The 17,472-nt window shown below is 36.3% G+C and overlaps 1 protein-coding gene across 4 annotated transcripts in view; it reads right to left on the bottom strand.

Moving 5' to 3' along the window:
- Positions 1-17,472, bottom strand: part of LOC131029070 (CBL-interacting protein kinase 23) — a 206,962-nt gene that overhangs the window by 85,842 nt on the left and 103,648 nt on the right. For all 4 annotated transcript variants that reach the window (XM_057959465.2, XM_057959464.2, XM_057959466.2 and 1 more), the window contains 3 exons: positions 16,032-16,103; positions 15,722-15,829; positions 15,481-15,561 (listed from right to left, as the gene is read on the bottom strand). In XM_057959465.2, the coding sequence (XP_057815448.1) occupies positions 15,481-15,561; positions 15,722-15,829; positions 16,032-16,103 (261 nt within the window). The remainder of the gene's footprint in view (positions 1-15,480; positions 15,562-15,721; positions 15,830-16,031; positions 16,104-17,472) is intronic.

The following is a 17,472-nucleotide window of genomic DNA, read 5'->3' as shown; positions in this document are numbered from 1 at the left end:
TATTTTATTAAATTAATAATGTGACTAAAGTATAAAATTAAAATAATTAAAAAGTCAATAAATAATAAAGTGTAACTACCCTCTTCTAGAATGAATCTCATGACGGGTTATGAAATGGATAAATAGAAGAGGGTGATTGATGATCAGGCAGATTGGAGATTTGGATTTGGAAATTGATGAACTGATGCATGGCATTAGTGGAATCTCTGAGGACGCAAACCTTCAGCAGATTGGATAGAAGGGCTGGACGAAACCCTAGTTCTTCATTTTGGGAGTAGGTTCATGACGGAATCTACATTGGTGCCTAATTTGTGAAGTCTTCTTTCGAAGACAAATTTGCATTAGAGTGGGAGATATTTTCAGTCTTCCAAGTTGAGCTTATTGAGGTTCTAGTTGCTGCCATGGTGAATATCGTGAGGAACTTTCAGAATTGGCGATTTGGCTTTCATAGCTAATCAAAAAATCATTCAAGGGAGAGAGGCCGATTTGGTTAGAAAGGTCATTGGAAGGATATAGTTAGCAGATTCATCATTGCCAAATCTGAAGATTATCGAACTGCTGTATCCATATCCTTCGATTTTGTTCATCACTTGTCAAAGAGGCTTCGAACTTCACACTTGGGTTAGGCGATTCGAAGAGCAAGGTTGGGCGATCCTTCTAGGAGCAATTTGGAGGTGATTCGACTACCAATCAGAATCATATCAGAATTTCGGGTCAGACTGTTCATGCCCACGATATTGCTCATTACACCACAAAGAAACTTCTAAAATCACATTGGAGTTTAGCAATATGGAAGAGGGAGAAGGGCACTTCAGTTAATACCAAATTGGTGTAAAATCTGCTGATCAAACATTGTGTTCTCAGTCCATGCACTACAGCAGCAGGGGCGGCACAATAGCTGATTAAAATTGGCACTTTCAAGGGTTATTTGTGTGGATGTGGCTTCCTTCTGCACATCGAATTGTTCCAAGTTCTCTCATCATCATTTCATTTACTTGAACATGTAATAGTGGTCCTATGCTGTCATATGTATTCAGACTAGCTGAAAGTAATTAAGTTTGTAATCAGGAGTCAAGATAATGTTGATGCATTGTAACTAGTCATTTAATCTGCATTGTAAAAGTCATTTGAACTCAATAATGAAGCTAGTGGGTTTGCAATTGAATCTACTATACATTGTATGTATTTTTCTGAGGACACATGCCAACTGTTTGACATAATGTCAGCAGGCCTATGAATCTGATTTTTGAGTCTATTTGGGTGTTAGGACATCATAGATTGGTAGTAGATGCATTCTAAATTTCATACATTCAGAGATAATCTTTGTAGAATGTTCTTTCATAAACCAATGCTTGTGTGGTGATTTCAATATCAAACTGAAAACAATCTGAGACAGCAGTCCGCATAACATGCAACATTAGCAAATAGCATAACACACAGTTCTTGACAGCAAATATCTCCTTGTTTCGACCCTCAAAGGACGGGGGATATTACACCTCTCATAATGCAGACTTGTTTATCATTATTTCAACATTGCTTATGCACTTTAGTGGGTGCAAGAAAGAAGGTGAAAGGAAATTCTCTATGGGCACAAAAATGATGGAGTGAAGGATTTTCCATTGGGCGCATTTCCATATTAGAGAAGAAATGTGGAGTGCATTTTCACCTTGGAGAAGAAATGTGAGAGTGCATTTCCACATGGAGAAGGAAATTATGGGTGCAAATTCACCTATGACAAGGAATAAGTGGCGGGTTTTCACATGAGAGAAGAAATTTTCATGCCTTGAAAGGAAATTTCTTGGGTGCATTTCCATCTATGACAAGGAATTTACTTGCATTCCACGACTTGGAAATGGAATTTCTAACTTTTCTCATGTTGGAGAAGGATTTTCCAAGCCTTAAAGGTGATATTTCTTCATTTTCCTGGGATCTCATTGGCGATTTCCACAACTCCCTTTGCGAATTTTCTTTCAAAATTGGAATTCCTTTTACAACCTTGTCAGAAGATTTCTCTCAACATTTCCTTTATTTTCCTCTCCTGACAAGGTCAAAAAATCTGGCCTTGACAAGAAATTTTCATTGTCTTGGTATCACTTTCCTTGGAATTTTCTCCCATTTTTCCACACTTATTTTTCAAACTTCACTTTTCCTGACAACATTGACAACTCATCTCTGTAAGGACTCGTCACTACAACCGCGGGGGGTGAAGCAGCCCTCTGAAGCTCCCTACTACTGGGAGAACTCCCTTCCTCGAGATCAATAATATCCAGAGAATGCATCTCCCTGCGTGGAGATAGAGCAGTCTCGCCTAGAGGTGCCATGATTGTGAGTTGATAGCGGCTCAACCAGGCACTAAGGTAATCCTGGAATGCACCTGTTTCCACCATTTCCTCCTGTATATTACTCGACACCTCCTGCTGAATAGAGGCCCCCGCACCCTCCAAGATACCCGACTGCTCTACGGAGTCCACCACAGGGACTGCAGTAGTAATAGAATCGGTCCTTGATGTGGTCTTGGCCCTCGGTGGTGTCATAGCGATCGTCACCCGAGATTGCCCAAAACCAGGTATTGGCACGATGGTGACTGTACTGACTATCCCCAATGAACGTGGCACCGCCAACTGGCAAGTCTCTGGTAGGCATGCTGGTGTAAACTGGACCCTAGCCGGATTCGATGCTGGAGCAATGCTCGTTGGTGAGAATCCTTCGACGCCCACCGATTCCATTACCTCCTTCCCCGGCAACGGCGCCAGATGTTTTGTCATAACCCCTCCTTGGACATTGGATTAAATAAATACGATAATTAAAACATTTATTAATTAACATTTAATAATATTGGAAAATCGTCTCATTATGAGACTTCACGATTTTCCTCTAATATATAATTATTAATGTTTATTATTATTTGTTATGATTATTATTTATTATTATTTATATAATAACTACCAAACAATTATAATGCAATAAGGTAGCGGTCATCAAAGATATGTTAAGGAGGAAATAATCATTAATGATATTAATTAAGATTAATAAATTAGTAATTCGAATAAAGCAAGACTAAATTAATATTATATGGTCGACTTATAATATTGATGGTCAACTTCATCAGAATATTAATATAGTAGTGATAATAGAGGTGGCAAACAAATAAGGAAAAAAAGTCTAAATTTCATTGATAACCAAATACGTAAAGACCAATATTTTCCACTAATGACCTTAGCAGATCTAGATTAATATTTGACACATAATGTATTGAAAGTTCATTAATGGAAGTAAGCAGCGATCTCAAAAAGAATATTTCAACGATAATGACTAAGAATGGCGAGGTTATGATAAACAGCGAGTATCATAAATATGGTTATATTGATCTTAGACAATGATCAATAAATGAAAGCAATAATATTATTAAGGAATCATGATGATATCACATTGATCGTTATACGGCTATTGCATTGTTGACTTCATGGCAATAAGATCATTATGAAGTGATCTAGACAAAGACAGACTAAGTGTTGATTAAGCAAAAAGATTACCAAAGACAGTAATCACGTTTACAGTCAGCGATGAAGAGACATACGGGTTGATTAATAAAAAGGTAGTTTGCTGTTAACTTTACCAAGGCAGCCCCGAGAGTTGGAAGAGGCCGCTGGTGTCCAAGTGATTGACCATTCAATGACATCACGTCAAGGAGTATCGCACAAATATATATCTCCTGGCCAAATTTGCATGAGCATAAGGTATGGAAGTGATTATATAATGATCAAGACAATAAACAATATATTCATTAAGGAACCACATATTCGTTAAGATAATTTTGTTAAGATACTTAGACAGCGATTGGTATTATGGAGAGCAGCGATTATAATATACACTAATTAATATGTTAGCGGTGGATTATATTGATAGGGAAACGATTTAGTTAAGAAGGGACACATCAATTATGAGGAAATGGATACCATGGGAAGGGGTGACTCTTCATCCCTTGTTAAGGGATATATCAGATTGGATAATTCTATGGGACTAGGGGGAGAACTCAGAAAACATATATTAATTCAGCAGCATTTATAATTATCTTCTGATGTGGAAGCAGATTATAAAGGAAGGAATACCATGTGGAGATCTTTGATCTGACAGATATCAGAATTAAACAAAAAGGACTTCAATAGAAATTCAGATTTATTAGTATTAGAATACACTTGCCAAAGTGCTTTGTTGGCCCCACACAATAATTATAATAAAAGAATCTCCAAACAGCATTTGCAACAATTAGAAGAGGTTTTGAAGGTTTCACAATTTTTTGTGTTTTTAGCAGCAGCTCCACTAAATGGAATGGGACCCACTTGTAATACTTTGAAAAATTGGTTGTGTTTTTTACTTCAACCCCACTTAAGCTTTCACAAGGAATTTGTAGGTTATTACCAAAGGGTCAATGAATGTCTAAGAGGAGTCAACAAACATATTGAAGATTTTTGTTTGGGAAAAAATTACTTGTGTTTTTTACCCATTCTCCACTACTTGTGAGATACCAATCAAATAAAAGCTGTAGTAAATCATGATCAATTGAAGTGTCAACACATGATTTAGAGAGAGTTATATGAAGATTATGGCATGGTATATATAAGGGAGACATATCAAGTACATTCATTAATTTAAGAAGAGGGAGAAAAATACATAGAAGGATAAGTAGGGGAAATTGGAGAAAGACACTTGAAGACTTTTATTTCTTGTTTTCAGATTTGAATCTCTCTAGTAGAGCATAAGTTTATGATATAGGAGCACCACTCCCAAGTATATAAATGGAGAAAGCTATCAAGATAAGTTCTACCTTCTGATTTATTCATAGAAATTTAAGTTAAATATTATAGTGAAATGTCCTCAAATTTGATAATATTTAATTTATAAAAGTATTATAATTCCCACTATAAGTTGAAATTGTTGTCTCAGGACTGAATTAGGGAAAATCCCAAGGAGGGACATTACATGTTTACACTCTGGGTGAACAGTTTAGAACATAGAGATAGAATGCTTAACGAAAGACAATAATGCCATAGATACCAGATAAGATCAAGCAAATATAAGAATTATTATTCCATTCATAATCATGTCTGTTTACAAGTGACCTTCCATGGTATATAAAGGTACCGAGGGGTGCAAGGGGTAACCGTCGCACCCGTAACTACCATCCCTTGGTTACCATACTAACAAAGACAAGTATTACTTAATTGACTACGGTTTTATTCTCATACAATATTACTACCAACAACTTTCACTTGAAAACTTTGATAACATTTCTTGCATTTTGGCAACTTTCAGATTTTGTTAATTTCCTCATTTTGAAGTTCACCTTCTATGGATTCTGGACTTAGATTTCCAATCAAATATTTCACTTGGTCTTGAATTTAAACAAATTATATTTTCATTCCTTGGAACAATTGCACATTTTTTTTATCTCAAGTAATGAATTTTCCCAAGCTAGATGGTGGATTGCACATTCAGTCTTTATCCCGGACTTGGAATTCTTGACTCAACTTACCTTTCCAAGGGTTGAAATTTGCACCTAATTCATTGATTAACCTATGCATTCATTCGGATTGACAGGACATTGCTTTCCCTTTTAGAGCTAGGAGACAAAATTTATTGCCATGCTAAACAAAACTAAGCAAAGCTCTAGGCTATTAAGCAAAAAAGAGGGTGTCCTTGTAATATCCCCACAATTTTTTTTGATTAATTTCCAGTTACAACACAACAAGAACCCGTTAAGGTTAGGAATTCAAGCATACAATAATGCTGAAATTGTAACCCTTCCACTTTCTGATCACCACGTGCCCAATTTGGGAAGGTGAGAGCATACGGTGTTGAGGGGATCGTTAGCTTCAAATAAGTGGAAATATTACAATGCTTGGGCGGCAAGCCAGCCCTTTCCGCTTATACAGCGAGTGGCAGAAATACTGAAGAAATCACCTGGCAGTAAACTAGCCAAGGACAAGCCAAGAAACTGAAATAACAATCACTCAACCACTTATCTAGTGGGAGGACTGGGAATGAAATTAACAATCAACTCTACTGCTTGTGCAGCGGGAGGATAGTAATACAAAATAAGATATAGGCAACAAGTCAGCCTCTTCCACTTGTTCAGTGGGAAATGAAGAGCAATTCCTAATATAACTTGTTGATAGTACTACAATTCGACATTACAATAAGTATCATGTCTGCAACAAAGGTAAATCACTGAACACAGCTGCACATATTACTCAATTAGCTCCACAAGGTACAAGGGACTCTCCACACAAGAAAAACACTCCAAACTCAGAAAACCCTAAATCTGATAAGCTCCCAACATGCTGAAAACACAGACCAGCAACACAAAATCCCACTAAAACACTCACAACTCCCTCAAATATTAACCAAATGACATGAGACTGGAAGCATATGACTCCTCGGAGGTAGGCGATCAAGCCTAGAACAACAAACTACAACAAACTGACCCAAATACATTACGCACACATCCCAAAGCACTCAGCCACATGGTACGGCCAGCTAAGGGGGCGATTTGCAAAAATAAAATTCAAGACACCGAATTAAGCTCTATAAACACAAAATTGATTGCCTAAACCAAACAGAGAGAGAGAGAGAGAGAGAGAGAGAGAGAGAGAGAGAGAGAGAGAGAGAGAGAGAGGAAACACCCAGAACGAGAAGAATAACACACTGAGACTTACGGACAAAAACCTTCTTCAGCACACCACACAAACAGCAACCTAGACACTCTGAAACACTTCCAAAGATCAGAAAACAATACAGAAATCTGCAACATTATCTTCAATCCAGTCCTCTAAGATGAAGAGCAAGTTCTGGCTCGACTAGTTGCTATATTGCAAGCAAGAAATCAAGCAATGGCTAGGAGGTAAGCGTTCCCCGAAGCTTCACTCTGCATTTTGACAGCACTTCGTTATAATATTTGCTCAAAGATCCCAAATAAGAGGCCAACACTCATATTTATAGATTCTGAAGGCTCAAATTCAAATCCCAATGGCGCCCAAATTCCCCTCATTTCACTTTCATTTAATTTCATGACACCTTCTAGACTTGGCGTTGCATTTCATATTTTCCCCTTAGCATATGGTGTCCAAACATGACCCCCTCCTTAAGTCGAACTTTTGGAGATAACTTAAGGTGTATAATAATAATGCATTTGTACTTTGGTGTCTAACAAGAGGGTGAAATTCGCTCAAGTAGACTTAGGATAAAATTATTATTTCCTCCTTTCCTAAGTCATCCAAAAATAATCAAATATTAAAACCTTATGCCTAAGGTATTAGTATATTAAAGATACCTTTGTTGGTTGAAAATTTTGTACACTTGGGGAAATATACAAAATTGTGGTTTCAACCACAACACGTAAGTAAAACTCTCCTAATTAAGGGAAGGCTCCCCCTATGTAACTACAACTTTGAAAATAAAATAGGATGGGACAACAATCTTTCTTCTTCTTTCAAGAAAGACAATATCCTTTTCTCTTCACAGAAAAGGATAGCAATTGAATATAAACAGCAGTAACCACTTTCAAATGAAATGAGAGAAAGGAAATGAAGTTTCCTAAAACGCAAAGACTTCCGTCACTTCCTTCAGGACAGGACAACAATATCAAGCTCAAAGACTTGATTATATGAAGTCCTATTTACCCTTTTCTACACTAATGCTATAAAGAGCAAGTTATGACAGCTCAAAGACTGAAATACCTTATTCTTTTCTTCTTTAAAACAATGAGAAGTAGTGTAAGCTCAAAGACTCACAGCTATTTCCCACAAAATCTACTTCTGAATGTTACAACTTTTTCCAATAGAACTTCTACTTTAACTAAATTAATCTTCAATACTTGCAGCTCAAAGACTGCAAATCAAATTCGATTAAGCTCTCAAAGAAACACTTGCAAAGAAGGAAATATGGAACACCAACTCAAGAATGTAGCACAAAGACTCAAAGCTTGAGTAATTTTCTTCTATTCCTTTCAATCTTTCAATTTACACATAAAAGCTCAAAGACTTCTTTGCTGCAAATTTGACAGAGTTTTTGCTTGCTTTCAAAAAGATAAAAATTACAATAGACCCCTCAAGTATTTATAGAAGAGGAGCCTTGAGAAAAAGGTGGGAGGATTCTAACTAACTTGAGAGATTCTCTCAACCACCAAGACTTATTCAATAACTAACTAAGACTTCAATAACTAACTAAGACTTATTCCAACTACAGTCCTAATTGGAGACAACTTGTAGTTGTCTTACATGTAATTACAAAAGTGCAAGTAATGTGTTAACTTGCTTTTTACAAAAAATAATTTTACATGTAACTTGTCAAAACAAAATTACAACTAAAGATTACAAAAGTGGGAAAAAAACAACTAAGTGCTGAAAAACACTTAAGTTGCAGCACGTGAAGACACGAATCCTTTAAACTTCTGCATGCTCATTTGTAGTTCCTCGAGATTCGGTTCATGAGTGTAATTGGAAACAAACATGGTCTTCACAATAGTGTCATGACACTGGAGGAGCGCAAAGTTGTTTTTATCCAGCATGGACTGGATTTCATGCAAAAAGACTTGGTGTTTCATCAACATTTGAATTGAAGCGGCTGAGAATTGTTTGCTCCTCCATTCATTATGAATCCTCATCTGTAAATCAGCAAGAACTTCTTCTTCTGGAATCAGTTCTCCATCCTGATTTAATATGTTGCAAGAGGCCCTTTCACAATGTGAGACAATATCTCGGAAAACTTCACCCCAGAATCTCTTTGCATCACCAATCTCCTCAATGAGGGATTTAAGAGCAAGGGCCTTGTTTTCCAGAAGCTCTTCAAATTCCAAGTACATGACCCTAGAAGAGATGATGACATGCTCTTGTAAAACACTCAACTGTTGTTGGGACATGGTATGCCAGATTGTCAAACTTTCTTCAGCACTTTCCAGATTCTTTTTGAAAGTATCAGAAGTCTGATCCAGTTTCTCCTCAATGGTTTCTAACTTAGACATCATCTAAAAAATGTCTTTCATTACCTATGCACATAGATCATGAAGCTGATCAACCCAGGAATCTAGTACTTGTACCTTCTGAGCAGCCCTTTCCACTCCACGAATTGATTCTTGCGAACCAGAAGAACCTATGGAGTTACTCCCTTCAGCAACAAGTTTTGTGATTTTATGAACGGCTGCCATAAGTTGTCGCTTTTCCTCTTCTAGCTTGTCTTTCTTTGCTAGAAGTTCATCACACCTTTGTACCAACGAAGCTATAGAAAACTGAGCATCATGTTTAATGACCTCATGCATTTGTTTGCCCAACTCTATCCTTGTAACCTTATAATCAGCAGCTAACATTTCTTCAAGTGGCTTATCTGCAATAGGTTCCACAATTTCAGCTACCTTCATCTTTTTGCTGTCAACAGTTACTCTGGAGATAGTCTTGGCCTTCTTAGCAACTTTGGATCTGGACTCTTTCAGTTGCTGATAATCAAAGGCATCAGGTGAGATTTCTTGCTTCTTCCTTTTCGGAGTAAAAGAGTTGAGCCATTGAGGCAAAGTCATCAACTCCCCTTCAGTAGCAGCTGTAGGCAAAGGAGAAGTAGTTTCTGTTTGAATCACCTTGTCATCCTGGGAGGAATATTTGTTTGGACAGCGACCACAGTTTGCTCAGTTACCATCAGGCATGAAGATTGCCTCATAAACTCTTCAAAATCAGAAGTGGAAGTATCAATTTTTGACAACTGGATGCAAGTAGGAATATCCTCAGGAACTTCCAACACACTCTCTTGTTGATGATCAGGAGGGGGCTCGTATGCTGAAATGGGAATAGCATTCTGAGGAGATTCATCCACAAGCAAATCAAGAGGAGAAAGAGGCGTCTCAATGGAAACTGGAGGAATGATCTCATGAGGCGAGTCCGAAAATGGAGACTTAGGAGCATCATCAAATTGGTGCCCTTCTTTTGAACTATCTAGATCAACCACCTGAACATGAAATCGTGATTTTTCTTTCTCACGAACTGTTGTCTCTTCAGGAGGAAGCACTACAACCCTACTAACTCGCAACTTGATCCTCGTGCCCGAAGACGATGCACCTTCCTTGTTGTCAACCTGAATCTCAGACTTACGTCCAAGAGGCCCCGTAGAATCATCTTCTTTTCCAACCTTGATTTTTATAAGTCTAATAGCATTACTTTTCAGCCATGTGTTGGTGTTAGCCAAGATAGGCTGAAATCTCTCAAGGATGGATACACACTCTTTGTGTGACCATTGAATCAAAGGAAGTGGAGCTTCCTCAACCCTTCGTGAAATATACTCAGGATCAAGTACGTGTCCATCATCAATCGTCCCTTGTGGGATGTCTACCAAGTTCAAATCAACAATTTGCTCAATAGTGAGCCTGCAGTAATCCATCTTCAGAACTTCGGCCTCTGTGCGGAGATCTATCCAGATATCCTCAATGCGATGCATGTGTACAAAGGATTTCTTGATCTTCTCCTTCATACCCCTGTAATCAAAATCAGCTCTAGGTTTAAACCTTTTGAGTTTGATTTCCTGCATTTCAGTCTCCATAGCCTTAGCTTTCACAGATGTGACAAGGGAATACCGGCCAATTTTCAATGGGTTTGTGGTAGAGATCTCCATTCCAACCTTGTGTTTAGCAGACTGAAAAGTGTGGATAGCGATGATGTGTCTTCCCAACTCCATAAAAATGATCCTGTCAGTCAGGTATCTAGGAAGTATATATGGCTGACCACCACAACATCCAATTCTCATATAGGTGAAAGTGAGGAACTATAGAAACAAACATCCATATTCGCACACCCTTTCCCATGACTCATCTGATACTCTTTTGTTCCTCAGAGTTCTGTCAAACTGACACATGAAATATCCGAAGAATGCATCTTGGACTCTTCTGAAATGCAGTCTGCTGGGTCTCAAAGGCAACTGATCATAATATTCCTAGACTGGTATAAGTGAGCGATCACCCTTGGTAGAAAGACCTAGAAAGTGTCTAAGTGACGCTGCCAAGTATACCAAATATGAGTTCCTGTAGAAATTCATGGTGGAAGGGACTGCTGCAAGTTGTTCACACAAGGCATCACTGATGACTTCTCCCCATGATATATGATGAGACTGCCTTATGAACATGATGAACTCGTACATCCAAGGCTCAAAAACATTAGAATGTTCAAGGCCCATCATCTTGCTAAGAAGGGTTATGGTGTCTCCTATCTCCCATTTGAAATCACAGCGGTACAACTTAGCCCACCTTGAGAAGGAGGCTCGTGGCTCTTGGATCCACCTGTTGATATGTTGCTTACAATCTTTTTCCCTTTTCACATAGTAATCAGCTGCACTTTCTTTGGAGATTTCCATGTAAACAGGTGCGGGAGGTATTCTGAAAACCTTCTCGATCGTATCTACATCAAGACGAATTATTGCCTTACCATCATCATTTTTGATGATTCTTGTCTCTTTGTCAAAATCATGGGCACAGGCGAGAACAAACTCAGGTTCTAGGGCAGCCATCGGGAAGGAAGATGCATGATGGATATGGCTGTCCAACAGCCACTGCATGTTGTTATCTTGTGGGTCTTTCACCCTCTTGACAAACTCTGACATATCCATGTGCCCTATTTCCGTGTCTCTAATAGGATCCAAAGGGGAAGAAACTTGGGAAGGTGCCACCTCATTCTGATACTTGTCATACTTGTACTTCATCTTTTTTGGAACCGGAGATGATGGCAAATCTGACATTGATTGGAAACCTAGAATACTGTGATGAAGACTTAAAAGTGTTAAGGCGACATCATACTCAGCTGCAAATAACATTCTTCCTTCTTCAAAATGGGAAAAACTTCGATTCTTGAACTTCACGATTTTGTGAGAGGAAGAGGGGAAATATATGGAAATGGGAAAAACTTGACTTTGACCAATTTCGGATCTTTGGGAAATTTTTGCAAGTATACAAGTTGGTAAGAACATACATGCAATCAGGGTTTTAAAACCCGAATGCAAGTACACTGGTAAATTTGCAAATGGAGAAATGGATGGAAAATGAGAATTTGACTTGCGGAAAATGACGGAAATGGAAAGTACGGATATGGGATACATGAATGGATAGAAATGGGAAAATCAGGGAATGTCATTTTCATGAAAATGGGAAGAACTTTTCAACATGTAATCCGGTTTTTAAAACCCGAATTTGAAAGGGGGGGGGGTATTTCACATCTTTTCAACTTGGAATTTCAACCATAAATGGTTAAATTCATTAACCGTAAGGGAAGAACAAAAATTTCCAGCCAACTTGTAATCGGGATTTAAAATCCCGAATACAAGTAAAGAGGGAAAAAGGGGAAGAACAATGCAATTCAAAAATTGCATATCGAGGAGAAAATCTCTCTCACAAAAAACGATTTCAAGGGGAAGAACAACATATTTACAAAAATGCAACTAGAAAGGAAAACTAAGAAAACAAGAAAATAATAAAATGAAACAAGAAAGAAAGGAAAACATACCTTGAGTGAAACTGAAAAAGATTCTCCGAAAATGCAATCAATATTTGGAATGAAGAAGACAATCCAATAAATAGAGACAATCGAAGATGCCAAACCCTAGCCACGTTTTTGCAAAAACGCCCAAAACTGAAAAACGTGGCAGCAAATGCATAGAAATGGCATGGAAAATGTTTGAATCTTCTTTAACCCTCAATGCTTTATCACTCCAAGACAAAACGATTCATACCATTGAAGATTCGTGGCATTCCAAATGGCAAAAAACGTGGTTTTTGAAAAAACGTGGTGGCTGTTATAAAGCTAAAAACCAGAAAACACAACCTCCATGTGGCGTGAAAGGTGTCCAATCATGCATGAAAATAGAGAGCAATCCTAAACGCCTTCCTCCTCCAACAAATTCTCCACAAAATTTGCCTTGAAATGTTCAACAAAAACGTTTTTCTTGCAAATCGGGTTTTTGGAGACAAATAACAAGTTCGAATTTGCATGAACATGTGAAAATCGGGTTTTTTTGAAGATATAACAAGTTCTAATTTTCACTTTTTCCTCAACAAAGCCAAAATCGGGATTTTTGGAACAAATTCCAAGTTTAAAATGTCAAAAATGCACTTTATAAGCAAAATCGGGTTTTTTAGACCAAAGTGCATGTTTTAATTTGTCACTTTTTCAATTACAAGGCAAAATCGGGTTTTTGAGAGAGAAATGCAAGTTTAAAATCACTTGCAAAGGGGAAATAAAACCCCTACAACAAGTTATAATTTACTTGCACACATGTAATAAGGGTTTAAAATCCCTATTACATGTAAAAACCATTAAAGTAGGGGTTTTTGGAAGGAACTACAAGTTTACTTGTAACTTAAGCAAAAAATCCCTATTTTAACTGAAAAAAGCCAAAAAAAAATAAAAACAATAAAGGGGAAATTTAAAACAAATTACAAGTTTTCATTTTTTAATAAAGTGCACATGTAATAAGCTAAAAATTTTCCTACAAAGATCAAAACAATGGGAATCATTAAAACTTGCAGTTCAAGGAAAATTCTCCATCTGCAGTCGGGATTTTAAAACCCAAAATTGAAAGGAACGACATAGCAAACGAACCGAGAATGCAACGAAATTCGAAACGTAGTTCGAGGATGGACTGAGGATTAAGCCAGTCTAAGGATTAGTCGAAATTCTGCCTCGGAATCATTCCATAGAGTAAAATTTTTCATTTTTTCACAAAAATTTTATGTTATGGTCCTTCATTTTTGAAACCTTCTCCTCAAATACTGATTATCGCTAAATTGAGTCGGAGACTGAAGTGCTGGAAATCACCAAAACTAAACTGAGTTGGAGCTCTGAACTAAACTGCTAAAAATGGTACTGCCAAATATAGTACTTACTAACAATAGTAAGTCCTGAAAACATCACCAAAAAGACTGCTCTTTGAACCCTATGGGTGAACTCAGTAAACCCAGAAAAACCTTGAAATCTTGACAACTACCTCCAACTTACTAAAAATAGTAACTTCTCTGAACTGAATGCATGTCACACCCTATGAAGCTCTCAGAAAACCCAAAAGGAATCCGCAATCTAAATTGTAGAATTCCAACTAGTCAATCATCAAACAACCCCAACAAACCTCCACAAAAGTTGGAAACCCTAATTTCTCCTTCCAGTTAGCCTACGGGTCTCCGGAATAGGCTAATGGCCAACTGAACTTCTCACCATTGAGAAGGGGACATTACAGTTCTCATTTGTAATGGGGCATGTGTGTTTGTAACACAATGGTATTTATCTCTAATAACCAATTGTTCCAAGCCAACAGTTAAGATTTAAAAGGGTCGTCAAACTTCATTGATGTTTATTTCCAACTTATAGCTTGGTGAAGGGAAATATAAATTATTGGTGTGACTCGTTATTTGAAGATTCATATACTTTAATCACAGCCTTCTTTGGGAGGAATGGGTAACATATCAGATAAAAGGAAGTCATTATCACTTGTTAGTAGCAATCTTATATCATATTTTAGTCATTTGGATAATCATTTACCACCATTCAGTAAACTTCTTCAAATATTGCCTTCCTATAGTTGAACATACAATTTATAGGTAATTTGCTGTTGTTGACAATTAGACTAATGTTTGGTTGATATATTTTATTGGTATTTATTGCATAGTTTATGATCATTTTTCTGGCACTTGAAATATTTGTAATTCTTCAAGCAATTCACTACCAAAAGAATATTTCTTTTGTTTTGGATTTTGTTTTTGTAAAAGATCCTAGATGGTCTACAACCAAATCCATTTTGAATTGAACATTTTTATCCACCAATTTGATGTTGATTCAAAATCAGATGATATAGTCTACAATTTTGGCATTGATACATTTTTCCTAGTTATCTATCAATTTAGCTATGATCAGAATTTGCATATCAGTATCTACCATCTTGGCATTGATCAATTCGGCCAATTTGACATTATTTGTAATTTGTTCAGTTAGCCACCAATCTTTTTTGTAGTGATTTCTCTTCATTCTAATCTACATATGCTCTGACCTTGCTGACATGAAGATCTAGGTGATTAGAGAGAGCTAAAGAATTGAGTTGATAGTTAAAATTTGGTGGATTGGACCTAACCATTTTGCCAAAGACATTGCAAAGAAATATTCCAACCTACACAATAATTTTTCCCTTTGCGAAAATTATTCATCAACAGTCAAATTAGTAGTTCTTATTAGAAAAAAAATCTTACCATAAGAAATATTGATGACACTATTGATTTATTGAATGAAACAACACCCTCAAATTTTATTATTGCACAAAATACAAACAATTAATGAATAGGAAATTCATAAGCATCACTATTTTAGATTGATTATTGATAATGTTTGTCATCTTATAAATCCCGAAACTTCAATTCAATATGATGAAATTAAAATTTATTTAAATCTAATCAATTTCTCACAGTATACTTACCCTGACTTGTTGTGGCAGTGCACTCAAACCAAAGTCTGACACTTTGAGATTTCCATACGAATCAAGAAGCAAATTTTCTGGCTACAAAACCCAAAGCAAGCATAAGTCCAATTAGAAAAATTCATAATATAATGTGTTCCAAACAATATTTAGGGATCATGAGCATGGAGGTTAAATGCCTGAAGGGAAAAAAGAAACTAGAAGTAGCAGAATTTTGAAGCATTCTCTAGTTATACTTTACCTTCAAGTCTCTATGCGACACACCCCTACTATGGCAATAATCCACCGCATTGATAAGTTGTTGGAAATACTTTCTTGCTTCATCTTCTCTTAATCTTCCTTGGTGAACCTAATTTGACAATAAATACGTTTAAATGGAGCCAGATCCAACAAAGCAGTGGATGCCTTACCATTTAGAAAGAAAATTGCAAATCCTTATAAGTTAAAAGATGGATAGCCAGCACCAAAAGAACTGAAAAATTATCTGTTTTTTATTAGAGACGAGACAAAAACATATCTATATTTCATAAGTGATCTGTTTTGCTTCTTACAATTTTATCAAAAAGCTCGCCTTCCATCACGAACTCAAGAACAATATAGATCCTTTTTTTACTAGCCATGACCTGAAAAAAAAAACATTGTTATAAGTCATTAATTTTGTCACATCCCCATTTTTAAGTACCTATTTTTTTAAACATAATTTTAATGAGTAAATAATTGTTCAAGGTGAACAAAATCAATATTTTAAACGTTGCATGACATTTCAATAATGGATGTTGCGGAATCTCTATGTGTCATGATAGATTAAATGTTCAAGTTGATATCCTATTTGATTTGGAATAAAGACCTTGATAATGGACTAACTACCATTTCACTAACTTGAGGAGGATGCAAGATAGTGTTTCCCCCTCTTTCATGTTGAGGGAGAGCATCATCTGGGAGAGGACAGTATATGATGATGATATGGTAGTTGAACCCAATGTACACACCTACATAAGTTGCTAATATGACTATATGTTGATGCTTTGCAAGATACATAGGAGCATGTAGGAAGCATCGAAAGATAGTTGCAATGGTTTGTTTATTATCATTCAATTTAATATTTTAGAGTCAATTATTATGTCGATAGCATTATATAATTATAATTTCTAGTTTCTTACTGTAATAAATAGGTTAAGAATATATTATATATTTTCTTGTATGTTTGGTGCTGAGTTGCAATTAATGTTGCTTTCATCATTTTAATCTGACTATTTTGTTTCTTTGATTAAATAAAATAAGTCCTATAGTCTTTATTTAAAAAAGAAGACTTAATTATCATTTTATTTAGTAAATGAATTAAAAATCTTAATGATTTAAAAAAGATTTTAAAACAAAATGAAAAGAAAGTTAAAAAAAGAGGGAAATGTCATCAAAGAAAACCCTTGTTTTCAGGGTTGTTGCAACTTGTGGGAGTTGTCTTTGGAGGCAATTTCACAACTCTACAATAGGATAGGAGAAACAGGTGGAAAGTGGGACATTTTACAAACATGAATATTAGGGCGGAATGATAACATCTGATGGCAAGGTTTGAGTGAAGATATTTTACAAGGAATATTCTATGCAAAGAATCATATTAAGTTTTGGATGAAAAATGCCATAGAGAGGCTGTAGAAATGGGGTAGGCAGAGTTTTTTTTTTTTAAATATGGAAACATAGAGAGGATCCACAAAGTATTGAAGCAAATAGGAGAGAACGCAGAGTCTGTGTTAGGAAAGTTATTTATTTATTTCAAAGGAATGATATTAATCTCAATGCTCAAGATATGCCTCTCAGTTTCCATGTGTGTTTGCATGCTTTGTTTTGTAACTGGGTTATCTCTCTTACAACCAATAATTGAGATTTACTCTTTTTTCTGGATTTAATTATTATGTAAATATTTTTTGACAAATAGTCTATGCATAATTTTCTTTACTATAAATTTTTAATTATAGTCATTGAGAATGGTGGTAA

The sequence above is a fragment of the Cryptomeria japonica genome, chromosome 3, assembly GCF_030272615.1.
Source record: "Cryptomeria japonica chromosome 3, Sugi_1.0, whole genome shotgun sequence".
NCBI classification, from domain to species: domain Eukaryota; kingdom Viridiplantae; phylum Streptophyta; class Pinopsida; order Cupressales; family Cupressaceae; genus Cryptomeria; species Cryptomeria japonica.
This window is presented reverse-complemented; position numbering and strand designations above follow the sequence as displayed.